The sequence below is a fragment of the Camelus dromedarius genome, chromosome 15 (assembly GCF_036321535.1).
Source record: "Camelus dromedarius isolate mCamDro1 chromosome 15, mCamDro1.pat, whole genome shotgun sequence".
In the NCBI taxonomy this organism is placed as follows: Eukaryota; Metazoa; Chordata; class Mammalia; order Artiodactyla; family Camelidae; genus Camelus; species Camelus dromedarius.
The window spans coordinates 13,273,269-13,301,119 of record NC_087450.1 but is presented as its reverse complement, the minus strand read 5'-3'; the positions used below and the strand labels follow the sequence as shown (position 1 = coordinate 13,301,119).

General features: G+C 35.0%; 1 protein-coding gene across 12 annotated transcripts; it reads right to left on the bottom strand.

The window, feature by feature from the left end:
• Positions 1-27,846, bottom strand: TIA1 (TIA1 cytotoxic granule associated RNA binding protein). Of its 12 annotated transcripts, none has more exons than XM_031467210.2 (13): positions 27,500-27,793; positions 20,086-20,182; positions 17,296-17,394; positions 16,728-16,782; positions 16,525-16,557; positions 15,200-15,287; positions 11,922-11,997; positions 5,983-6,091; positions 5,510-5,605; positions 5,311-5,395; positions 4,821-4,944; positions 3,831-3,973; positions 1-2,706 (listed from the first exon to the last, which is right to left on the bottom strand). In XM_031467210.2, the coding sequence occupies exons 1-13, from the start codon at positions 27,523-27,525 to the stop codon at positions 2,580-2,582; spliced, it is 1,158 nt and encodes a 385-aa protein (XP_031323070.1). In that variant the 5' UTR covers positions 27,526-27,793; the 3' UTR covers positions 1-2,579. The 12 variants fall into 12 exon arrangements, 8 of the variants coding, with proteins under 8 accessions (XP_031323070.1, XP_010978175.1, XP_031323071.1 ...); XM_010979873.3 differs by having other exon boundaries at positions 3,831-3,976; positions 27,500-27,781; XM_031467211.2 differs by lacking the exon at positions 16,525-16,557 and having other exon boundaries at positions 27,500-27,792.
• Positions 27,847-27,851: the final 5 nt, after the last annotated feature.

Below are 27,851 nucleotides of genomic sequence, written 5' to 3'. Positions count from 1 at the left end.
TTATACAAAACATAAAGGAACTTTAATATCCAAATAGTCAGGGCAACGAATACTGGATAATGACCCATTAAGTATGAACCACTTTGGGTTCTTTACAGTACCAGATGTATTTTAAAGTAAAATTTGAATGCATCTTGCAGAGAATGAAACCATTTTTAAAACTTTAATTTCCTTACCTGATAACTAGTGACAGTTTGATTTTTAGACTGTAAATTTTTAAATGATTTGTTTTAACACTAAGAGTTAAGATTGAAAGCAAAGTTGGCAATGTTCCTGAAATGTGAATTTGTTCAGTAGTAAACCTTTGAGTAATACTACTTTCTTCTTAAAAAGTAGTCATGTACATTTTAAGATTTGTGCAATAAGAAAATATTGGCTAATGAAAAGTGTTAACACTTGAAAACAGTCAAAATGAAAGAAAAACTATACTTTTGCTTAGATTATTTATGCCCAAATAATTTACCCTGCAGTCCATCCATAGATGTATAGGACATAAGATATTTTTGAGTAAGCGAAAAATAATGAGGGTCCTAAAATAGGAACATAAACCAGAAGAATCTAAAAACAGCATCCTGTTATTTTATTTTATTTTTTTTTTTTGAGTATTTCATTTAAGATGCTTTTGGTTGCATGCCCTGATCTGTAGAAGTTAACAAGGAAATAAAATTTCCAAGTGTTGAAAAAATTTACTCATCTTCCATAAAGCAACTTTTAATGTATTAACACTTAAAATACACAGTGACTTAATGAAACATCAGTACAACTGCATAGAATTGAGCTCCAGAGAATTATACACTTAGGAACTGTCTTTCCTGGGCTCTGGTTTACAAGAGTCTTGGCTTAAAGACCAGCTTAAGAGTCATTTGCTCCTACCTGGAAGATACAGGCCAGGAAACTCTTAAGATTTCACAGGCCTTCTATTCCTAAATAAAAGGCTAGGAGCTCTCTGAAGGTCTTAAAAAAACAATCAGCCATCCAAATATGTATACTGAGGACCCTTCCCCTTTGTGAGTCAGAGAGTTTGTGACTTTCACTGAAAACAAAACAAAACAAAATCTCCCACAACTCTTCTAAGAGACTGCAAAATGTACTAGAAATTTCAAAACTAGAACAATGCCATCAAAGATTAAACCTCTTAATGCTCGGAGCCACCCCAAAATAATAAAATTGGGAACTCCAGGAAAACAGGTACCAAAAGAATCAAAGTAATGATTGCACTGAGGACTCTCCTCTTTGAAGGCTGTTTAAGGAGGTAGGATTTCAAGGGTTTTTTTGTTTATCTTTTGGCCTCTGAACATTTAAAAAAATGTTTTGCCCGGCTGGTCATTCAGGCTCACTTTGGAGTTCACAGTGAACCCCAAGCCTGACATAAGGATATTCTACAGTTTCATAGCTATCATTTGTACATATTAAGTTGATTTACTCTTTTTGAGTAAATATAACTAGAAAATGGCAAATTAATATATTCATTTACATACAACTTTGTGTCTCAAAATTCTTGAAAAACAAGAGCAGATGACTTTGTATTCAAAGACTACCAAAGTGTGTATTTGATATTCACATGCAAACAAAACTTTATAAATCTCCTGTCAACTCTGCATGATGCCTTTAAGGAGGAAATGACAAAGTTTGCTAACTGTGCAAAATACTAAATTGCTAAGACATTTTACATAATGAAATAACACATGTAAATGTAGAACTTGACACATGAAATTAACATGAGTTCATAAGAACTTATCACTTTTCAGAGATTTTCTTTAGTAACAAGTTTTTGTTTTTATATTTCCTGGTACACAGTGAAGTTTATCACAGAAGAGAAAAACCCTTTTAAACAAATTCAACAGGGAATTCTTGAGGCACCTTCTCATATAAAACACAAGATGAATGCAATTATCAATCCATCTGAGAAAAGTTTTCAACCTAACTGAACATCATTTTTTCCATTTATATTTTACAGAACTTTAATAAGGCAAGACAAATTTATGAAAAAATGTAGATACAAAAATGTTGTAAACTAATAATTTATATTAAAAAACCCCAAAGGGAAAACAGTGGAGATGGGACAGTTTAAACAATGTCTTTTTCAAAACAAAACAAAAAAACCTCTAAAACAGAATTGTGCATAAGCTGAAGAGTACAAAAAACTTCTAGACTCTGCACAGTTTTGGTTTTTCTTTTTTCTTTTTTTTAACATCTTTATATTACATGTTTTAAATCACATCAGGAATGCAAACTAGAACTGCACACTACTTCAGTGGAAAAAAGTTCAACATTGTGCAATTTTCTGCCTCAATTTTAAAAAAGTGGCAGCAATCCCTGCATTTGTATTTGAAACAAGGATCTGAGAAACTTTATCAAAAAAGGTAATGAAGGCAAAAATTGGCAGACATCCAGCATCTTGTTTCTTTTTAAAACAATGTGGATGGTAAGTAATTTCATGATTAAAAAATGAATCTTTTAAATAAATACATTGTATCTGACATTTGCACTGACTGATTTGATAAATCTTTAAGTAAACAACGGCTTTACTACACTTCCTGTAGCCTCAAGCCACTGGCTTTAGATTCTGGAGTCCTTTTTCACTGGGTTTCATACCCTGCCACTCGATACCCTGCAGGCTGATTAGGCATCATGCTGCCATTCTGCCCTGGAGGCGGCTGCACTCCATAATTTGGTCCCATCCATGGTGCAGAAGACTGTGTCTGACTGGTGGAGAATGTGAAAGAAGAGGGGAAGGGAAATCCACCGATTAACAAATGACACACATAGGAAATACCCTTTTTCTTACGCCCAGATATAAGAATAATTGTTATGCCAGGAAAAGCAAAGGCAAAAGTTTTTCTTTTAAAAATAAGCATCCTCATCATAGCTTTAATTTGTACAGTTTAATTTTGTTAGTTTAATTACAGCTAAGAAAATGCTCTTAATCTATAAACATTTATTCTCTTTGAACTCAGAAAAAAACTAATCTCTAATCCCAGAAAAGAAAAGTGTCTATCTGGGGTTGGCCATATATTGAACAAGCCAGTACCTGAAAGAAATCTGATCATCTGGTATGATAAGGACTTGTACTTACTTATATTACTCAAAGAAGAAATTAAAATAATTATTATCATATGTAAGCTCACAAATTTTTTCAACATTACAAGATTCCTTTTAAATAAAAACTGCAAAGTGCTTTTTTAAATTTCCAGTTTGTTTTTCAGAAATTTAAGTAAAACTGCATAATTCAGTATATATAAAGAAGCTTCCATATAACAATGTATGAATAAACCTTTTTGCACAGAAAAAAAGCATAATGAATAAAGCAACTAGCATCAAAGTAACTGTATCCAAGAATAGCTAAGTGACCATTAGTCACATATAAAGCTTAGCAATTATTAAGTTCTTATTTTCTTAAATATAGTTGATTAATTACCAAGCATTACCAAAATTCTTGTAACACTGGTTATAATTCAAGGCAATGTATTTCTAGGCAAATTAAAAAAATTTTTTTTAATTTATTTATTATTGTATTATTTAATTATTTTATTTTGGCAGGGGGTGGAGGAGGTAACTATGTTTATTTATTTTTAGAGGAGGTACTGGGGAGTGAACCCAGGACCTCATGCATGCTAAGTATGTGCTCTACCACTTGAGCTATACCTTCCACCCCCCTAGGCAAATTTTTAAAGAGAAACACTTAAAACTGTAAAGCAGAAACCTCTAAGTCCTTCAAAGGCTATAGTTTAGACAGAGGGCCACATTGCCTACTAATTACTTAAAATCTCTTCCTAAGTTGTTGACATTTTCAAAAGCTAATAATAAAGGAAAAGAACAATTATGCTTACTTAAATCCCTGCTGATTCCACGCCTGGCCATACATTCCATAGGCAGGTACTTGCCAACCATTAGGCATATACTGGCCAATTTGCTGTGCATTTCCATACCACTGGCCCCACTGGCCGTAAGCTTGTGGATAGCCAATTTGATTCTGCTATTAAGTAAAATTATAACACACAATTTAATATTATTTGAAGTTAGAGGTACATACACAGTCCTAATTTACCACAAATATAGAGCCATAACACATAGGGCCATCATTACAAGTAAAATTAAAGGATAAACAAGTTTATAAAGTCACTGGTTAAAAAAGAAAAAAGTGAGGTTATACTGCTTTAACTGTACACGAGGCTCTAAATAGCATACTCTTTGTAAGGCAGTAAGTAATGCCCTAGGGATAAATATGAAACTCAATATAATGTTTAAATGTCTTGTAACCTATCCATGACTGTTTCCTTTAGGTAGGGAAGAGATAAAGATTACTTATTCCTATACACAATTTACTTAAGAAACATATAGTTTAGGATTTTATTCCTCCTATCTTGGTGCTCCATTTACAATTTCCTCATAGAAATCTTTGTGGGATCAAGTCTGAATCAGTAAAAGCTCCCTGGAAAAACAAAGGCAGCAAAATCTGGAAGAAAATACCAAGGTTCTAGATATATTTATGGCTTCTATTTCAACTGAACCAAGCATGCTTGTGAGTTCTCCAAATAGCACGTGAATAAATCTACCAAGTATTAGAAAAATTTAATACCCTGTTAGGTTTGTCGGAGCATTTTAAAATCCTCTCTGTGAGCATGGGTCAATTGAGGCGGTCACATTCATCATGTCACCACTGCTATCCATGAACCACCACTCTGGAACTATAATACATGTAGGAAGAGCCCTTATATACTATGATTTTAGCTAGAAACATTACTAAGGATTATCAGCAATTTCATTGAAAAATACCTATTCGCCCAGCAACAACTTGGCAAAGTCAAGAACCCTCTCACCTGTTGCACGGGATTTATCATATCAAGAGTCTCTTTGCCCCAGTAGCATTTCACAACATGGCCTTCAATGGTAGTGCCATTAACAGAAACAATCGCATGTGCTGCACTTTCATGGGAATTGAACCTATTGGAAGTAATATTAAGAATTAGCAACATAAACTGTTTAAAATATTTATGAATAAGCCTGAGGTAAAACAGGCAGTTCATATAAAAGAACCAATAAATGGCATATTTTTGTTGCTATTTTTTCCCCAAAGATCTTGTAGTTCTGGAGAAACTTCTTTTCTTAATAGAGAATGTTTTATTTGCCTTGTGTTGGAAGGAGGGAGTTATTAAAAAAGTGGCAAATATGATAAACGCTAGAGAAATTTCTATTTCTTTAAAACCAAAGTAAATTTTAAAGGAAACCACTAAGTTAAATGTTTAAAAATGATTTGAGGGCAAAAGTTTTTTTTTTTTTTTTTTTTTTTTTTTTAAAAACCGCTCCTACCGAACAAATGAATATCCTTTATCTGGAAAGACTCGAATTTCCATTATTTGTCCAAATGGTGAAAAAGTCTGACGCATCAGTTGTTCTGTTAGACAAAAACAAAAACAAACCACACTAAATTATATTAAAATCCTAAAAATATTAAGCCTTTCAGTTAAAAAATTAATCTCAAAATGCCACACAGATAAAGCCCTCGTACCTGTTAGCCCAGAAGTGACACCTCCACAATATACAGTACAGTTGCTTGGACTAGACTGATTTACGACCTCATCATATGATAGCTGTTTGGTGTTTGCTAGGGAGAGAAAGTTTAATATTTTTAATTCATTAAATAAAATGTTCAGAGAGAGGAAAGCAACATTAACTACACTACTGTAATGGTAATATTTACCTTGATCAAAATGCTTATTTAATACATATTACATTTGATTGATTAAACCTCCCCCAAGAATGTCTAAAACATTACTTAGTATACTCTACTTAATAGGAGACTTTAGAGATATTATTTATTATTTATAATTACAAAAATGAAAACGAAGTACATTTTTGAATAGTAGTCTTGATTTGCTTCTCATCTATTTCTGCAATAAGTCTCCGGGAACAGCTATAACACTTAAAATCTAGTGTATTCTCCAAAATTCCACATTTCCTTTTCTTCTCCAATACACCTACACTCATATGTACTCTTTGGAGCTGGAGGCTTTCGGGTTGCCCAGTTAGTTCTGATTTGTCTTCCACCAAGCCACTGGCCACCCATCTGTTGAATGGCGTTTTCAGCATCCTGTTCCGCACAACATTAGAAATGACAAAGAAGCCACCATTAGTTCATGTTAAACAACTGTTAGCAGTAGAGAAAACTCATGGCTGCTTTTCACAAATGTTTTTTCAATGAAAATGCTTTATAAAATATACAACATATGACCACTTTCCTAAAATACAATGTTGTTTTAAAATTGTCTTTTACTTCAAAATCAGACTCTGGGAATGTTAATCACCTGAAAAACTCCAAAGCCCCAAAGCCCTTATGACACAGCCACTATAAAGTTGATGTAATAACTCAGACTACTATGCATGAAAATCTCACTTTATACAACCCAACAAGTTTTAAATGACAGTATTTGGTTTGTCATTCATCCCACAAGTAAATACTGAACAGCTATCACGTTCTAGACAGCAGGTTAAGTGCTAGGGAAACAGCGGTGGATGAGGTAGACATGGTCTCTGCTGCCATGGAGCTTATGTTCTTTTGGGGGGACAAACAAAGTAATTATAAATGGTGGTAAATGCTAGGACAGAAACAAAAGGCTCAGAGAGACAGACTACCCATGCTGAGACATGGGCATGGGGATCTACTTCTCTCTGAAATGACATTTAAGCCGAACTTGAGAGGAACAGGAGCTAGAAAAGCGTTCCAGCCAGAGGGAAAAGCACGGCAAGGTGTGTGTTAAGGCAGGAAAGGGTTTGGTATGCATCTAGATGCAGCAGGCAAAAGATGACTAGTTTCACTGGAACCTTGTCTGCAAAAAGGAAAGGTACCACAGGAACAAACTGAAAATTTTAAGTAAGAGATTATCATGATCTGATTTGTTTTAAGAAGGCCATTCTTAGTGCTGGGAGGAAAACAGTATGGGAAGATGGGTAATAAAAGGAAAAAGACATTTTATAAGACTAATGCAATATCCTGATTTAAAAAAAATGTTAGTGGCCAGGACTAGTGCAGTAGCAGTTGATGTAAAGAAGAGTCAACAGAACTGGGAGATGGGGGAGTGCACAGTAAGTAAAGGAGGAGAAGGCAGAGGTAACTCCGAGGTCCCTGCTTGGACAGTAGGGAGGATAGTGCTAGCATTTATGGAAATGAGAAGCCTGGGAGGGAGAAGGGGAACAGGTCTCAGGAAGAAACAAAGACCTCCACTGACACAGTAAGTTTGAGACATCTGTAAGACATCCAAACGAAAAGCATTTGTTAGTAAATGTGAAGTAAATCCAGCTAGGGATATAAAATTCAGTCATGAAGAAAGACTAGAGAGAGAAAAAAAAGCATCCCAGAACAGCAAAATCTGAGAACTGGGTAAAGGAGAAATCACTAGCTAAAGCTGACTAAGGAGCAGCCAGTGATGAAGGAAAAAACCCACAAAAATGAACTGTCACAGAGCCAAGGAGGCAGAAATCAAGAGGCAAACTTGAAAAGAACAGTGCTGGTACAGAGTAAGAACAAAAGTCAGCTTACAGTGTACTGAAAAGTAAATGTGGTGCTGCTTTGGTCTGGAAGTGTCAAAATGCGGGCTTAACCTAGCAAAAGAACAGGGAAATTCAAGGCTAAAAGTCATTCTTGAGACATAAAAAGGAAATACATATACTTAAAAAGAAACAAATACTGCTCACTACACTAACTAGTCTGAACTCCGTAAGACGTTTAATTACTGTTGTGGGTTGAACTGTTTCCCTTAAACTGATACGAAGTTCTGTCTACCTGGTCCTATAACTGTGAATGAGACCTTATTTGGAAATAGGGTCTTGGCAGATGTGTTAAGATGAGGTCATATGGATTAGAGTGGGCCCTTATAAGAAGCGCTGTTATAAGAAGAGAAGCGGATGTGGTGACATACAGAGGGAAGAGGGCCATGTGAAGAGGAAGGCAGAGATTGGAGTGAGGCAGCTACAAGCCAAGGATACCAAGGACTGTCAGCTACCACCAGGAACTAAGAAGAGGGAAGCAAGGATTCTTCCATAGAGCTTTCAGAAGGAACATGGCCATGATGACCCCTTGGTTTTGGACTGCTATCCTCCAGAACTTCAAGAAAGTTCAAGTTTCTATTGTTGTAAGTCACTCAGCTACTTTGATACAGCAGCCATAGGAAACAGTTACAACTACTGGTTCATAGAAGCAGCAAAAACATTTTAATGCAGTGTGTGTGTGTACTGTTGTGAACAGGAGATGAAGAAGTGGAAGCACAAGCAAACAGCTCCTTTGAGAAGTTTGATTCTGAATTACAACAGAAAAATGCAGATACAGATAGGGAAGGGATGTGGGATAAAGTGTGGTTTTTAATGAGACACTAGAACATGTTTCTTGGTTGAATGAAACGGTCCAGTGAAGAGGAAGACTGATGACACAGGACAAAAGAAAAGAGTGCACATTATATAACTCCATTTACAGAAAATGTTTGGAACAGGGAAATCTATACAGACAGAAAGTAGATTAATAGTTGTTCAGGGCTGAGGGGAGGCGGTGTAAAAGAAAAAGATTGTGACTGCTAATGAGTATGTAGTTTCTTTTTAGGGAGACAAAAATATTTCAAAATTGTGGTGATAGTTGCATAACTTTGTGAATATTCTAAAAACCAATGAATTGTACACCTGAAATGAGTGGATTTCATGGTATATGAATTGTATCTCAATTAAACTTTGGTGGAAAAAAAAAAGAATAAGGACACGATCAAAGTCCTAGAAAAGGCCAGAGCAGTGGGACCCCAATCGTAAGTGATTTGGTCTTTTACAGGAAGGGCCTTTCTTACTCTGTAATAGGAGGAAGAAGAAGGTGAATGCATTTTATGCAGGTTTGGCAGCTGAAAGCTGAGGGAATTCCTCTATATGACAGCTTCTATTTTCTCGGTTGAAGCATAAGGTTGTCAGCTCAGGGTGGTGGTGGAGAAAAGAGGGCTATTTAAGGAGATCAAGGGGGGCATGAAACAGTTATTAAAGAATGGGAAATCAAATTTACTAGAGAAACATAGGTTTGCAAAGATAATACCATGTTCTTATATAATGCGTGTGACCATTAAACTAGAAGCAAAACCAGTTGACTCGGTTTTTCTCTAGCAACATTCAGTTACTTCAGAGTAAGCAGAAAAGCTATGTTGAACCAATATTGTAGTTTGCCTAGCACACACAACCCGGGAAGAGGCAAGGGAGTCGGGGGTAACTGAAGTCAGGGATGTGGCATTTTGCAACACTTGCCAATCACATATCACAAATTTATAGACACAGAAATATAAATTTAGAAAAATTAAATTAAATCATTTACTCAAAGTTACACCTATCATATGATGGTTATCAGGATTACAATCCAACTCTGTCTGACCTTCATACTAAATATGCATTAAATAGTGAATTTCATATAGCAGGGGTGTATATTCCATAATCTCAAGTGGTAAAAAATGAGTTCCCAGCCCACCCAAAGCCCCCAACCTACCTCCCCCAAGCAGCACATAACACTAAAACCCTACTCATCAGTCCTTTAAGGAACTCACACTAATTGTGGCTATCAGCTCATTGTATGACGTATTGTTCTACCTTTCCGAAATACTATGCTGTGAGTAACAGTAAAGCTTCAAGCAGCAGCTACACTCCGATAGTTTTTATTTTCTCATTTTGTAATTGGCAGATGGGACTTGTACATAGGAGAGCTTTTACATTTTCACCTCTCAATATGCTTTATCAGTTGCAACTTTTCTTTTAATATATGAAATTTTCCTGATCTCTCAGGCCAACCTACTTTCTTAGAAGACATTTTCACTTCATGAGAGGAGGATGACAGCTATGCTGTGTAACACATTTAAACAATCAGACTGCAAGATGTGATGTTACCGTGCAAATAGCTGACATACAATTGCAGTGCATTCTACCTTCTTTTGCCTTAATTTACAAGCCATGTAAACATTTTTAGGGCACAGTTTTTATATGAAAAGTAAAATTTGGGCAAAATGATTGCAAACTGTTATAACAAATATCTGGATAGTACGAGTTCATAGGGAGGAATAACTAGACATTAGTTTCAGTGTAAGCAGACACAGGAACTAGAAAAAAAACAAGAAGATTTGACACTATTTGGCATAACAGCAAACATGTATTTTTTAAAAAAACTCAGAACGTGGGGAAGGGAATAGCTCAAGCAGTAGAGCCCATGCTTAGCACACACAAGGTCCTGGTTTCAATCCCCAGTACCTCCTCCAAACATAAATAAAATAAATAAACTGAGGTACCTCCCTTCCCCCCAAGAAAACTTAAAAAAATAGTTGGGGGGGACCTCAGAGGAAAATGGCACAATAAATGATGCTCATAAATTTGACCTGAAATCATCAAATCAACGATACAGTACCTATTTCAAATACTTCATTTATTAAAGTAAGAAAATCTCTTCTAGAATACATTTCAAAAAATTTTAATGGCTCATTCTAAGGCACTCTTACACAGAAAAATATAGCATTTTTGTACTTATCATCAGCAAACAACAGTCATAATACAGAGGCAATACAATAAAGTCTAGGGCTAATGAAACCTCAGTGTGAACTCTAAGAATAGTGCATATAAGTACTCCCATCATCCACCCCTATATTTTTGGAAGTGTGATATCTCTTGGAACTTTGAGTTATCACAGTAAAAAAGTTAAATTCTTTATCTGAGTTTATACTATATTTACAAGGTTCAAACTTCAACCAGTATAGTATAGTGAGAAGCTTCCTAACCTGCTGCCCATCTGCCTAACTCTCATTACGCATGCCTAAACAGGAGACCCTACAACAAGTTTCTTGTTTATCCCTGCAAGGGGAAAAGAAAACATGAACACACACACAAATATATGCTCCCCACCTCCTTTTTTTTATAATATAAATGAGCTTTTTCACCTGACAGTACTTACAGAGCTTCCTCACTCTTTTTTTTTTTTTTAAAAACAACAGCACAGTATTACATTGTATGGAGAACATACCAAGGATTTTATCCAGATGTCACCCTAAATACGAGCTCTTTCCTTCTTTATACCCTACTCTTACCTCTCATTTGACAAACACACTATCCTTCCTTTTCTCTGCAAAACCCAGAAATCTCAAGTCCATGCAAATTGGTGTTCAGTAATGTTTGCTGAGTCAAATGAGACATTTTCAAATACATTAATATACAATAAAAAAGTCCTCACCCATTGGAGCATTTAATTACTTTTAAAATAGCAAGGCCCACAGGCAGCATGACAGCTTCAAGTCTGATCATAAAAGGTCAAAGAGTGGGCAGTGGTCCAATTCCTGGGAATCCCACCCCTTCCCCAGGGTAGCTAGAAATGGTCCATTTCTTGGCAAGTGAAGGTGCCGAGCCCATAAAAACTGGTAACACCGTGCCTCTTGGCCTCTGTAGCTCCCTCGTCTTCGGGGATGCCCCGTACTGTCTATGGCGTGTGTACCCACTTTTACTTTAACCTGAGCACCCAACCCCCATACCTTGTGGTCTTTCTCTCGCCTTCTGAAATAGCCTACACTCTATACAGTATATATCTCTCTAGATAAATATGTCTTTACTCAAAAACCCCAAAATACGAGAGTATAAAACAGGGAGATAATGAATTAAATATAGAAATGAGATATTCAGTATCTACCTCTGGCTGATGATTTTTAAACACCTCTACTTTCTATATTCTGAAAACACTGTATCAGTACTTTGCATGCATCAGATGCTAAATAAATATTGACTAAATGACCAAACGGGAGAAAGACGATGTCCCCTAGTAAGGGTATTCATTATCAGTGAAATGACAAATGGCAGATGAAAGAAATGACTAATAGTTGAAACAGAATGTTTATGCTTTACTCTCAAAGCACTGTTCATGCACTTATCGAGCTCACCCATTTGTTGAAAAAGGAGACAAAGCCATATCCTTTAGACTTTCCTGTTGCCATGTCTTTTACCACTCGGGCATCTCTGAAATCAGAAACAATCAGAGGTTTAGGTTTGCAAACTCTTCTCTGGATATCAAGTGAGAATTTCACACACAACTCATTTTCATGTTTCAGCTTCATTAAAATGAACCTTTAATGTAAATTCACCTTTTACTCTATAAAATTTATCATGTATTAGCAAATGAGGCTTAATTTTATAAACATGCAAATCAGTAACTTCTTAAATATATATGTATACAATGTACAGAAACTGCCTCTCACTTCAAAAAGTTTTAAAATTTTAAAATATTAAGCATGGTAAAAGCAGCTATTCATATGAATTACTTAACCACTATAGAGTTCACAGGCACACTAAATGAATGGCTTTCTTTAACCATGCAATTTATAATTTGCTATTTGACACTATATACTACCTAATCATTAAAAAATTAAAATAGAAAACTGGAAACTAAAAGAATGAAAAAGCTGTATATTCCCTAAATTAATTAAATTGTTTTATTTTCTCAGATCAGTTCACCCCCCCCTTTTGGACTATGGGTAAATTTTGAGAACTTGACATTTTTCAGAAATGTTAAATCATTGAAGAAAAACACTAGACACACACTTTAGTTTTAAACTATATAAGAAAAGATTTTATACTGAATTCTAAAATAGCAATCATATAAGATTGATTGGAAACTAAAAGATATAAAAGTAAAACTGTAAAAAGTCAGAAAGTAAAAAAGCACGCCAACATTTATCCACTGTGAACCGTAGCTTGTAGTTAGCCAGGGCAATTCTGTCCATTCTTCAGAGATACTCTGCAAAATAACCAGAGCCCTATTATTTGAGATTGAGTAAAAAACCCAGCCATGATAGCTAAAACTCCATACCTCAAAAAATTGGACTCAAATTGTGCTTCACAGGCAATCTGCTTTTAAGTTAGCCAGGTATGTCACAATGCTTGTTCTCTCAGGACACATGAACAAAACAGGCACTTTCACAACAAAAACCCAAGTCAGAAAGCCATGCAATATAATTTTATATTAAAAGTATACATAAGCATATTTTGATCAATTTAGGAGTGATTTACTAAGTTTAGGGTCAAAATGACAAAGAGGTGATGGTGAAAGGGGAAAACTAATGCAAGTCACTTCTCAATATGTAAAAATACTTATTAAAATGATCTGTATGGTACACATGCATTTAATTTGTAACTGATTTACTTCTATACCAGTATTTGTTAGACTACCCTAAACTCAAGGAACAGGAAGAGTTTAAACTGTATGAATTAGGGAAAGAAAGTACTGTATTTTTATAGCAAATATTTTAATAGGCCATCATTTACTATACATTTTTTATAAACCAAGCACTGTTGTAGGATCTTCGAGAGAATATCTGACTATCACGAGAACCTTTAAATATAAAGTTATCAACTTATCTCCTTTAACACTACCAACAACAAAATCAGGAAAAGATGCTACCAACTGAAAATGGTTCTTTCAAATTTAGAAACACTAACTCCTTGCGTACCTAAAGCTCAGACATTATACATTACCTTGACTGAAAATTATAAAACTTAAAGGTCTTACCAAGGAAGAAAATAACACATAAATCAATAATTATAGTTGACGATAAAAAAGTCTACAGACTATAATTATGATACCACCAACATATTCAACAAAAAGAAATTACTGATCCATGATTAAAAAGTAATGAAATTACTAAAATTTAAATGTCATTTAACTTAAACTCATCAATTATTAAACAATCTTTATCTAATCTCAACTAAAATTCCCATGTTTTCAGAAAAGCTACTTCAATCAAAATCAAAGTATTTAATGAAATAGCTAACTAAACTGTTAAAATGTTAGAAAAGCTTTTTCTTCTTAAAGTTAAATTTCAGGAAATGTTAGCCTTGAACTATATTTAATTCTTACTTATTTCTGGAAGGATTCCCTAAGGAAGAAGCAGCAAAGATCTAGATCAGAGTTCTTTAATCTTTTGGTACTGTGACCACTCTGAAAATAGGATAAAACTTACAGGAAACTCCACACCAAAATGAAAACAAGCCCAGAACTTGCACAGAGATTTACAGAGCCTTTGAAAGGCCAAAGGTTAAGACCTTCCAGTCTAGGTATTTAAAAGCAAGCTAACCATCATCAAAACCCTAAGACAGATTAAAAGAACAATCAAGAAATTAGAACTTTAGTCTCCTAGTCAGTTCCCACAAAGAAAAATTTCACCTAAAAGTAGAGTCCATTTAAACACCCTAATTGTGCAACTGCCTTTAACATTAGCCCCTTACTTATAGTCATTCCTTGCTCACTATGCATTTCATCCTCCTACCAATGAACTAAACTCTTCCAATGAAAACTCTCAAAATTCAACACCGATACTACGGCATTTACTTTCCAGTCTCCTTCTCATCTCATTTCTGCTGTTGGTCTGTTCATCAAACCAAAACAAAGCTAGCATTTCCTTTTTATCATGCTTCTAGCTGGAACAACAATAATAAAGCAACCAGTAACCCCCCAAATTTTTGTTTTTCTAAATATAACAATTACTTCTAAGAAAATGTAGTAATCAATGTATTATTTTTACTCTATTATATGGCATGCTTTTCAAAACATTAAAGTTCTTTTATGATCAATACTGCCTTTATGAGCTATTTGCAAAAGGCCTAAACTGTATGATTAATAAAAAATGCAAGCAAGACAGTGCTTCACAAAATACTAAAAGGCATTATTATTATTGTTAACAGCAACAACAACAAAAGGGTAGATACCTGGGAATTAATATTCAATAACTGCTTTTAGGGTTAAATTGTTAAGGTTTCTTTTTGTTAAAATATATTAACAGAAAATGCATGGTATCATAGAAGAGCCAAAGGGTCTAAATTCCTTAGTGAGAGCACAACTTTACTAAAGATCATGACCAAGCTAGCAAGACACTTATACAAGAAACAGTATGCACAATAGCATATTTGTCTCTTAAAAGCTAATGCTCACTGAAAAATAATTTTAAGAGAACTGAAGACCAAAGATTTATGTATCAGTGGGAAAACAATCTTTGGCTGTTAACTGCTTGAATAATTGCTAAACAATATATTTATTCAAGTGGATATAATACATTACATTCAGGTGTTAAAATTAATGTCCAAAATTCACAACAGATTTTCAAATTACTTCTACATAAGATTGTTTCTAATTAAAAGCATTTTAAATTTATCTTCTGTTACTTACGATATTCTTCCAAATGGTGCAAAAGCAGCTTTTATATCTTCAGTTGTAATTTCTGGACTGAGATCACCAACAAAGACATGGAAATGATCTTATAAGGGGAAGGAAGGGGAAGTGAAAAGAAAAATAAAATTTTAGAATTTAAAAAAATACTAAAATCTATTCAATAAAGTATTCTTAAATTAATTTATGGATTATAGTAAAGTATAAGTAAAACACTATTCTATATCTAGACAAATCCTATCAATTTTAAACATAATGAATCAAAGTGACAATACAGGGAAGATTCTCCTAAGGACTGTGATATAACTAATGGAAAACTGACAGCTACATTTCTATTTACAGCCAATTATCATATTGGTCTAAGAAAATAAACTAATAATCTATAACAAGTTTTGAAAAAAATTAATGACTTAATTACTATTCTAATAATAGTCATTTACATTTATTCAGTTTACCACTATATTAAATCTGTACCAATTAAAATAGTGGTAATATGAGTTATGTAGACTAGATTTGCCTCAGTTAAGACAATTTACTGAACCTAGCTACACGATATACTTGGCTTAACCGTATTTTGTGAAGAACAATCAAAGAAATACCTTGCATTGCAACAGTTTGATGTTAAAGTATTTGACAGTTTTCTCAAAAGCCAACAGTTTTGGTTGCCCAGACATTACACCATTCAGTTTATGTGAATCCATGTGCAAGTGAACTAAGACTGAAGGCAACAGAATGAAAACAGTAATCCCTTCACTTTATATCAGAGCCATTAAAAAAGCATTGGAGAAAAAATAACGATCCCATATGTGAAGTTTTTTTTTTAAAAGACAATGCTCAAAAAAGGAAACACTTTAAAAATACAATAGTTGGATCAACACTCTAAATGGACACATAGATTAACTTTGACAAAGTATATTTGGAAAGAAAAGTTACCCCTACTTGGCAGGCCTTAAGCAACATATTGGGTTGCCATTTGGGAAACACAGTTTCAGGAGCAACTCAAGCAATCGGACAATCGGAAGATCTGGGTGTGAAGCACAGACTGTGACCTCAAGGAAGCAGGGTATCTTGCCCTTCAGTGGTGAAAGTATTTCTAAGACATCAGCTGCTACCACAGGGGGGTCAGAGAACTTAAAATAGCACCAAAATAGTGGACAAGCCACACTTGGTTAACACTGGGAAAAGGGGGAAAAATACTGCCAGAGACAAATAGAAATACGACTCCCTCCCTCCCCGCTCCCCCCGACATCAAACAAAAAAACTTCAGGTGGTTAGTGAATACCCTTTCAAGAGATTTCATTTTATGTTTAAGAAGATACAATTACCTTGTGAACGCTGTGTGCTGACAACGGTACTACCTGATGACAAAGATTAGATTTGTTCTTAAATTTATTAACACAAACATATTCAATCATATCTTAGGATAACGATCAAAACATTACTGCAAACGTATGATGTTTATATGCTTTACAATAAAACTACTGTGTACATTAAAAACAAACGTTCAAAGAGTATAAAATATACTTACTGCTTGTATCTTTCTTTTGACTGCTGGGGGTTGTTGCCCAATTCACTTTGACTTCCTAAAAAAATTTTTCTACATTTATACTCCATAAAAATAAAGCTTAGAATCAGATATTATAAGATTTGCATCTATGAATACACAGGTAAATGTTGGAGATGAAGCATTCAAAGGGATACCAGTTCTGGTCAAAATTTCAATACTTATTTTTTAACGGATACTTATGCAAATAATGTTAACAAATCCTAACCTTACATACTTCTCTATTAACATTCAACTAACCCTTTCTATCTACAGTACCAATAAATTTTTTCCTTTTATTCTTCCCCATTAGTATCCAATGTTACTAGATGTTTCATCCAAGATTGATTAATTCAACAAATAGTATTTACCACGTGCAAAGCGACATGAAGAATGCTAACATAAACAGACCTCTAAAAGTTTTATCCCATCTTTTTAGTATTAACTTTGATCCTTTTCTGCAAAGCAAATACAAGTCTTCTAAAAAGGAAACAACTGTATACAACTTAGAATTTTTCAGCGCAAGTCACCTTCTTTAATAATGATAGCTTACCTTACCCATTATCTTCCGCCCATTCATAGCAGCTAGTGCTGCAGCTGCATGACGATGCTCGTAAAACTCCACAAAACAGTATGGATCATTTCCAGCTGTCTATTGAAGAAGAAACATAAAACCCAATTTTAAGTTTCATACTCCCATTATCTTAAAATTATGCAAACTTTTATACATCTCAGCTATCATGCCATGGAGAATGAAGGGTCTGTTCTGCAAGTGTTTAGATAAGGAAGTAAACACTTTAAAATATACTATTTTATAGAAAGCTATCTTCTTCAACAACTTATACTACATTATATAAAATTTAATCTTTTTATTAATGATTAAGTGTCTTAATTAACCTTCTTAAACCTGTTACTAAAACATAAGTAAATAGGCTCTGAAAACTGAAAAGGTCCTCTGGTAAGTAAAGTTTTAGAACAGGTTTTAGAATGTGGACTTTCTAACACAAAAATTTTTGGTGCTTTGAAAAATTCTCTGCTCTTTTCTGCTAGTGTTTCAATTAGCTGAGGTTTGATGATAGATGAAGCCTGGATGTTTTCCTATAAATTAAAGAAGCAGAAAAAACACCTAGTATTTTATACTTGTCAGTGCAAAATACCAAATAATTTTATAGTCCATTTTAAAATTCTTTCCATAATCTCTCAAGCAGAATTGTTAAAAAGAAACTAATTCAAAAAGATTAGAATGATAATAGAATAAAGAAATGTACTATTTTGTTTCAAGTACAATTAATAGTCTAAAAAAGTCACTGACAATGATTTTGAAGAATTTTGGAGCAAGAAGGCAATCACAAAATTGATTACACTGAAACTAACCACTATTTTATTTTAAAAACATTAAATATAAAAATGTTTTAAAAACTGTTTAATTCAAACTAATACTAAACTTAACGAGAATTCTATTACCAAGATCAATGTTGACAAGCATCAGAATGTAGTTAGAGAAGTAGCTCACACCTAAGAGTAGGGCAATCCAATAAATAAGAATGCTTATTTTACTTCGTTTATACCCAGAAAAAAACTATACATTTTAATTTTTAGAATTTTAAAAATTTTTCTGGGGAGGGAGGTAATTAGGTTTATTTATTTATCTTTGGAGGAGGTACTGGGATTGAACCCAGGACCGTCTGCATGCTAAGCACCCGGGCTACCACTAGAGCTATACCCTCCCCCAAAACCATACTTTTCAGATTTAAAAAAATCTAAGCCTATACATTTTTAGACTTTGTGCTATAGGGAGTATAAAATTCACACATACAAACATCAGTCCAACAGTATGAACAGACTGGGATTTAGACTTTAATAATAGTGATAGGAAGAAGGAGGAGGAGGAGGGGGAGGCAGATAGTTAATCTGAGACTCTGAGTGACCAAAACCCAAAATTTATACAAAGTGGCAGAGGCTAACCTAGCTAGTCCGTTCTGTAGGTCTAGCAGTCATTAACATTCTGCCTAGCGATCTTTACCAGGCAAACATCTAGAATGACCCAGACATGGAGAGAACAGCAGCCTACAGACCAATGGAGAGGATACAGATCAATCTGGGTTTACACCCTTGCTTTGTCTCATTTCTGTATATGATAAGTGGGAATAATATTTGCTTAATAATGTTTCTATTAAGCATTTGTGATAATGCATTAACATTAAAACAACTAACAGGAAGTAAGCATTCCATAAATGCTATTAGTAAGATAAGGAAGGAGACCCAGATGAAGAAGAACTGGTTTTAAATTCTCTGTCATTTTCCCCTGTCCTTCCCTCTCATCTTTCTCTGTGGGTACAGGGATCTTTTCTTCTTTGTCCAAAAGCATAAAGATATTAAATGTGGTAAGAAAACACTGTAGGGGGAGGGTATAGCTTAAGTAATAGAGTGCATACACGAGGTCCTGCGTTCAATCCCCGATGCCTCCACTAAAAATAAATAAATAAATAAAATTACCCACCAACCAAAAACAAACAAAACAAACAAACGAAAAACACTTTAGAAGAGTGTGAAGGACAAAAACATTTGTTGAATCCATTATATCATATGTAGGTGACCCTGCCACACTAGGAAAAGGCTTGACATTTTAAAATTCAAGACAACAAACTGTAGCCAGTTGGCAAAACAATTACTCTTAAAAATACCACATAAAAAGACTTAAGTTGGAATAAACAGAAGAGAAAGTAGCAGATACAGATATACAAATATATTACTTTTTCCTGGAGAAAAGAAAACCAAAAGTTTACAGGAAGGAGAGACCAAAGATAAAAGAATTATTCGTTAGCACTGTCTTTCTCATCAAAAGAATTTTAAGTTGTCTTTTTATAAATATTATGATTCAGGATTAATACCAATTTGATGAGTGAATTCAGTGTTTTTTCTATACATTAAAGTCTGATGAAAACTTGAATCACGACTTTTAAAAATAAAGTTAAAAACACTTTCACACAGTATCAAATGTCTATTTTTTTAACCAAATTTCCCATTTTAATTGAAATAATTGAATTTCTAGATTAGCCAATCAACTGACACCACATATAAATAAACAATTCTGGGGCCTTGATACATTTTAAAACAAAAGCCCACATATAGCCCTCATCTGGTCTAGAAATGATCAGTTCTATTCTCTTCTTCCTTTATTTAGCAAAACAAATTTAAACTCAGTGGCCAAAACAGATTATTACAAATTTAATAAAATCCCTACGAACTTAGACAGTATGAACTAATTTAAGAGTTCCTGGAAGTAACGAATTTAAATAATGTATTTAAAAAGAAGAAAGTTAACTAAGTAAAATACCCTTACATCCATAATCATTTTGCAGTTTTTACAGGGTCCAATCTGGCTAAAGAGCTGGAGAATTAGAGCTTCTGTCACATCTCTGGAAAGGTTACCAACATATCTGAAACACAAAGAAAATCAATTCACTCTTTAAAATTTTCTTTTTTGCATCAGTTCTTAAAGTTGTTTACTAAAAAGTGAATTTGGGGAATAGGTAGATCTTTGCCTTAAACTACACTATCTGGGAACTTACAAAAGTTTGCCAGAACTTCAAAATTTCTTTCAAAACACACGTAAGATATGTTACTTGCAAATATATTAGACACTGTTACTAGAGGGGAAGCTAGCGTTTGTCTGTTTTTTTAGTCCAGGTTTTACAAATTAAACCTGTTGCTTGTTTCTATTTTTCTAGGCTTACTTTAGGAAGATATGCTTAAAATCTCTCAAATGAATCATTAGATATGTAGGACATTTTATACAATCAATCCTGGAAAGTTCTGCGATTATTTCTACTTCTACAGTATTACTAAGAACATTAAATTTTCCTCAATTTTTAATTCACATGAATCTCCTAAAACTGTCCAATTTAAGCATACTTTGGTTTACACTATAAACATATTTTTGAAAAATCACGGGTAAATCACTCATCAGGTGTTGTACGTGCTCACAAAGGAATGGGAAATCTTTCAATGAATATCACTACTCAGTGGAAGTGGAGAGTAAAAGATTCTAGGAGAGACTTTTAACAGATAATATGAATTAGGGGCTGAGAAATTTAATTAGGGTAAATAATGTATTATAAGATCCACGACTGGGATGATCCTAATTTTTTTTGGGTGGGGAGGGGAATGATCCTTATTTAAAGAATTTATAAAATTATTTTCAAAATAGGATTCTGAAATGAGGTTACCTCCAGACTTGTTAGAGTTAGAGGTTTACCACTTCTGAAATCAGAGAATGTAGTCTCCCAACAACTGTAGTTTCTCATTATTTGGCCAAGAATCCTTCAGGGAACGTGTTGAAAGGTATGAATTCTCTCCCCAGAAAAATAAATATCTATACATGCCAGAAAGTGTGGATTCAATTACTTCCTTCCATTTACCCATTCAGCAGAATATTGAGTGCTTACTGTGAAGCCAGAGGAATAGGTTAAAATGGCAAAGGGAGAAGTGCTGAGTCTTATGGAACAATGAACAATTCCTTCATAGAAAAATGCTAGTCAATAAATGCAGACAGACAGCACTAAATTAATAATGGGTAAGCCCTACTTAAATAACTGATTCAGGCAAGAACCATTGATGGATGCAGAGCCAGTAGGTGAAACGCTGGTAAGAAAATGGGTAATTGCAGGATGTCAGAGTTATCACATACATTACTTAAGAACTGCAAAGGGAAAGCCCTACCTTAAAAGTGAGAGCTTTGGCTGTTTTACCTCTTTGACACAGAGATCAAACTTTAAACCATTTTATGGATAAACGATGAGACATTGTGTGTACAGTATGAATTATACAATATCATCTATAAAGTATTCAAATCAAAAAGGTCTAACTTGAATCTAATTAAGCTTAAATTTGGATCTAAGTTTACAGGATATAGGGCATATAAGTGGTACACAAATCCAGATGTGGGATATTGTATAAGGTGACTTGTTTGGCTTCTTCAGAAATATATTGTCCTAAGAAAAGTTAAAAAAAAAAAAAGAGGGGGGGAGTGTTTTTGATTAAGAGGGACTTAAAAGACACTGACAACATAATACAATGGGTAATCCTTGACAGAATCTTGGATCAGGGTTGGGGAAAATAGCTTTTTCTTCTAGAACTCTAATTAATAAATGTAGAAGGAATCAGGGAAATTACTATTAAAACACCATAGTAATAATTGCTGCTGGCAAGAATTATTTAATACACCTCCCTCTACTAAGTGAAGTTTAATTTCTCTCTCCTTGAGTTTGGGCTAGTCTTAGTGATTCAATTCTAACTGAGAGTACATTGAGAAAAAAAAGTAGTCACTGTAGAGCAGAGAAACAGTACTCTTCAAAAGTGTCAGGGTCATAAAAGGTATCTCCTCACAAAGTAAAGGAAAGTAAAGAGACATAACAACTAAACACAATGTGGTATCTTGGATTAGATCCTGAAATAGAAAAGCACACTTGTGGCAAGACTGGGGAAACTGGAATAAAATGTGTAGTTAACAGTATGGTACCAATGTTAATTTCTCAGTTTTGATAACTATACTATGTAACTATGGTATAAGATGTTAACATTAAAAGAGAAGCTGGGTGAGGTCAGGTGAGAATTTTGTGCTATTTCTGCAACTCTTCTGGGTCTATTCTCACCCTGACTCCTGTGTCTGTAAGAAATCCTCAGGAATGCCATGTCTAGATGAAAAAAAAAAATGGCTCTTTTGAAAATTTAATTCTAACATCTACTTTGCTAAAGCTAGATAATCTAGTGACAAGCTGATGTATTTATGGAACCTGGATTCTATCATTTACTCTTTGGAAAACTATCTAAGATTTTATCAGAAATATTTTGAGTGATTTACTTAGTTTGAAGATAGCTAATTAAAAAAAAAAGCTACTTTAAAAAAGCACTAAGGTTTGTATTGCCTTTACTGTTTACTGACTGTGGCCTGCTGTATACTGTAAGGTCCAGGAGCCTCTATCAATTAACTCTACACACAGCTGTTTAGAGAAAAACTCTTCAGGGGGAGTTACACAAACAACTTGCTCTCACATTTTGATTCTGTTACAATAAACTACAAGTCATGTATATAATATTTTCATTCTCATTTTTAAACATGTTTCTCTAGTTGTCTCATCCTATTCTGTTTCTGAAGTTAAAGGATTTCTTACTAACAGTATGGATTTAAGTTACATGTGTAGCAGATTTTTTTCGCCAAACATCTTCCTATTTTTAGAGGAATCCTCACCCTATGGCAGAGCCTGACTCCTCACCAGAAGATGAAAACGCTAAATATGGTTATAGTCTCCCTTGCATGTGATCTAGAGTAGGTCAATTGGGAGTTACTAGTCTTGAACATAGAAGACAAAGATAAGGCTTAAAGAAGTAGAGATTGAATAGATCCCACGTCCAGTGAAAGTAGGAGCTGTAATACCAGGTCCTCAGTGGATGGGACAGCAGCATCCTTTCTGAGATGGTCTGTGGCTTGATTAGGACTGTGAGCCTGACAGCTGTCTCTATTTCCTAAACATTTTCTAAGCCAGTTCCTTAACTTTCCTGCAAATTTTGGGAGTATCCAATATCTTTTTTAATAAATTCTTTCCATGCTTGAATTTTTTTTACAGTATTCTTTTAAGAAAATTCTGACTGACACAAAAATTGATACTGAGCAGTTGCAAGCCAAGATTCCCATCATCATGTCTATTGGACAACTAAACAAAAATGTCACTGTCTTATATTTATATAGTTTTAATTTTTCAAAATTTTTTTCAAGAAATTAAAGTATCCCTTTCTAGCGGTTCCACAGACTTCCTGTTAATAGCATGGACTGAAGTATCCCATGATATTTACTATTTCACCCCTGAGATCATGTACCAATCTTGTGCAGAACTGGAAAGTAAAGACAGGAGTAGAAGAGAACTGTTAACGAATGAACTAAAAAAATGTCCTTGGACAACTAAAATATGAATATGAACTGTATATTAGTTAACAATACTCTATCCATGTGATCTCCTTAATATGAAAATTATATTGTGGTTATGTAAAACAATGCCCTTATTTTTAGAAGTATTTAGGCCTGATGTGTCATGATGTATTCTGAAATGGTTCAGCAAATTTGGCTAACTACTAGCCACTGGTAAATCCACATAAAAGGTCTTCAACATACTATTTTTGTTACTTTTCCACAGGTTTTTAATTTTTCAAAATAAAAAGCTACCTGAGATGATTCAATGGAAAAAGTCATCAATGCTATTTGAAAATTTGACAGTTCTGGGACAGGATTCCATACCAATTTAATATGTATATTTGAAGATGATATTAAGTTCAAATAGTTTTAAATTGTAATCCAAAACATTTAAAATGTTCATTTTGATTATTATAGCTCTAGAAAACTTAACCTACAAAACAAAATTACGAAGTAGAATGCTGTATTGGGTTTGTTTTGAACCACAATCACTGTATAAATATGCAGAATTTGGTGAGGCCTCTGAAAATCTAAATGAAAAGCATGAATAATCAGGTATTACTCTAATAATAAATTTCTTAATAGTAGAGACTTTTATTTTCATTCATACTATATATCTACTTTTTAGAACCCTGCCTGGAATATTTTAAGTGCTCTATAAATATCTGTTAAAGAGATAACTGTACTTTCTCAGAATTACTTTTGATCATTTGCAATTTGCTAGAAAATTAATCCACTTTGCCTGAGTTACTCTAGTTCGGGGTGGAAAGTGCATGTTTCTTACTAATTATGAAATTATGTATATACCAGTAAATGACTGCTGTACATAATACAAACACTGTATTCCAGCATCATAATTTTAATATTATTTAACAACTGTCTACTCTTCACAAAGGAGAGTCTGTTTCATAATAGCTGAAACCCTCTTATCTTATTGGGTAGCACCTCCTTTACTTGGAGATCAGACATACAGTTGTTTCGTGCTATTTGAGGGGAACTGGTTCCTGGACCTGCCCCCTCCCACTGATAACAAAATGCACAAATACTCGAAGTCTCTTACAGTTAGCCCTCCGTATTCATGGGTTCCACATTCATGGATACGGAGGGCCAAATGTACATAAACCAGTCTCAATGAAAGTATCTAACACTATGCCTGCAAGACTAAGACAGCCATGCTGTCAAGACTGTTCTCCATTTTACTTATGTTTTGCAACAAACTAACATTTTAGATGACTGATAATTCCACATTTGTAAATAAATCTTATTGACTTCATTCTCACATTCCACACCCAATCCACTGGCAATTCCTACAGTTCTATTTTGAAAACATATCCACCTCTCACAATATGACTGACCCTTGAATAACAAAGGTTTGAACTGCGCGGGTCCACTTACGTGCATGGATTTTTTTCCACTAAATATGTACTGTATGATCATGGCTGGTTCAATCCACAGATGCAGAACTACGGATACAGAGGGCTAATTATAAAGTTATATATGGATTTTTGACTGCTCAAGGGTCAAAGCCCCTAACCCCTGCATTGTTCAAGAGTCAACTGTATGTTTCCAAAGTACTGTTGACAAGAAACTGAATACTGGCAATCTCTGACAAGGCAATGCTGAACACTCATTTGTAGCAAAGGGAGGCATTTCCTCTGAGCCATTTAGGTACACAGGCAACAGAAGAATTCAGACCACATCTTACCTTCAAGAATGAATAAAACCTTGACTCACTGCTTGGAATGATACTAGTTTTTAAAACAAATTTACTGACCACTTACCCTGGACCTGACACTGTGTAAAGAACGTATTAAAAGCCCCTGACTTCCAAGGTTATTCAAACATTTTATATTAAAAGTAGAAACATTCCTGGGAAAACTTAGGGATGAGAATCTACTCATACTGAATCAAGACTGGTCTAATTGGAAGAATGGGAATTTTGGTTGAGAAAGATAGAAGCAAGGGAGGGGATAACAGGAAATGTTAAAGCATGGACTACTTTGGGGAAAAGATTCTTGGATGGGGTATGCTTGTGAAAGATACAAGGCAAAATTGGTCATAAATTTTAAGAGTTAAAGAGTTGAGGAGAGTAGACCTGCAGGATGATGAACAATAAGGTTATACGACTTTGGATGAGTTAAATTCTAAGCTTAGCTTTCCCTCAACTGCACAATAGATCCATTTGCTGCACAGTTCTGATGAGGATTAAATAAGCTCACAAAGCACTTAACACAGAACATAGCAAATCCTAAGTATTCAATAAGTATTTGTGGAATAAAACTTCCTTCGTTATTTCTCCTGCAATAGTTGGTCCCCTGTCCCCAAGCTAGTGTTATTTAACTACCAACTTTTGTAGATTGGCTAGAGAAAGCTGAAGTTGTCTTCATTACCTGATATACCCAAATTAACATACTGAAAAGGTTAAGTTCCCAGATATTTCTGGCAGTTTCTGAAATTAAAATTTCAAAATAAGAATCTTAAAAAGGTTTCCATAAACTATGGGGCTAATGATTTTTTAGACATAATCTTTCAAAAACAAAGGCCATGCACTAATTTCTGCATCCTATTAATAGACACTTAAGGTAACAGATTATGAGACAAACTAGCAAAAAGTTTACTTATCTATTAAGAAAACAAGTGTGACTGTATTTCTCATATAGATTACAAACGGAAACTTAGTCATGAAAAAAGTAACTGATTTATATTGTATTTCTTAACAACTGTAGTATCTAGAGTTGCAAAAAGGAACCTACGAGTGTATTTTTAACGCACAGAGTTCTCAAATTGCCAATATTCCAAGAATAAAAACAAAAAGCTTTGCCCAAAACTCATCGGGCTTTTTATTCTTTTCGAGAAAAGCCACAAGGGTAGGACCGACAATACTTGGAAAAACAAAGGCGAACGCTGGGGGGATGCCACACGACAAAGAAAAGAATCCTTAACTGAGACCATTTAACACTAACTGTACAAATTCTCAGGGGTGACTAAATATGTTAAGGTACTTAACATTAATTAACATTAATTGCTTCATAAAACTCCTCGCTCCTTCACCAACGTGTCAATCACAAAAGTAGCAAGCGATGGTAAAATTGCATTAAATCTACTTCCCCCTGGTCTCTATGTCCTTCCATGTGAGATTCCTGTTTTTAAAAAGCAGTGTCAAAATCCTTAGGGGGTCGATTTTAGGCCTTCTCATCGGGGGAAGGGGTGGCACAAAAGGAAAGTCAAAGAGAAGTTAAAAAAAAAGGAATTTGGCTTTTTTCCAGTTGGCGACTGCGAGAACAAAGTTTACCTCCCTGAAAATTAGTACAAGCACTTTCAAGAGAAAAATTCCTATAACGAGAAGAAAAGGATGAGTTTCAGGAAGGAATCAAAGAGAAATGGAAAGGGAGACGGCTGTAAAGATCAAGAGGTTAACCGAGAAGCGAGGGGGAGGGGGTGGGGGAGGAGAGAAGGAAAGCACGGGACAAAAAGGCTCGCCGAGTTCTAAAAAGAGATTTGAATGAAAAAGTCTTTTCTCCAGGCCTAGGACCACGGAGGGCCCGGGGCGAGGCCAAAGGCCACGCCGTGGTGTAGTTAAGGTGTCGGGGCTCAATTAGGGGGTTGAGCCCTCTCTCCCTCCATCTCGTACTCTCACAGCCCGGGTCCCCGGGCATCAGGTGAACGCCAACGAGAGAAACCATGAGACCGCGGCGTCCACGGGGAACAATAGGCTGGGGAGCGGCGCAGAGCCGAAGCCTTGCTCCGGGACCACCACCATCCGCCCCCCTCATCGCTGCCCCAGACTCACAGAGTCTTAGGCATCTCGTCCTCCATGGCTGCTGCGGTCGCGGCGGCGCCTCCGGGTCCAGCTCCCTACCCTTTACTACCTCACAAATCTTTTGAGCCGCTATGGCTACAGAATAGCGGGGTTTCTCGGCTGACTGGAGGTTACCCCGCCTCCTTCTTCGCGGCAATTACACTAAACTGCCCGGCCCAGAGCGAACAATGAAGCCCCCAATACAAGATGGCGGCGAGCCGGGAGCCTTGGAGCAGCCAGGGAAGTGACCTGGGCCGCGCAGGCGCAGAAGAATCTTGCACTTTCAACCTCCGGGCCGCCAGGCTACACCTTAGTCCATATAGTCACTTGTTGCGCAGCCGCT

Coding starts and splice junctions, on each gene's coding strand:
- TIA1 (XM_010979873.3), bottom strand. CDS start 27,525: ATGGAGGACGAGATGCCTAAGACTCT. Junction 6,092..11,921: donor TCTCCTTTTTCAACAAATGG/GTGAGCTCGATA, acceptor TGTGCGGAACAG/GATGCTGAAAACGCCATTCA. Junction 2,707..3,830: donor TGGAATCAGCAGGGATTTAA/GTAAGCATAATT, acceptor ATTCTCCACCAG/TCAGACACAGTCTTCTGCAC.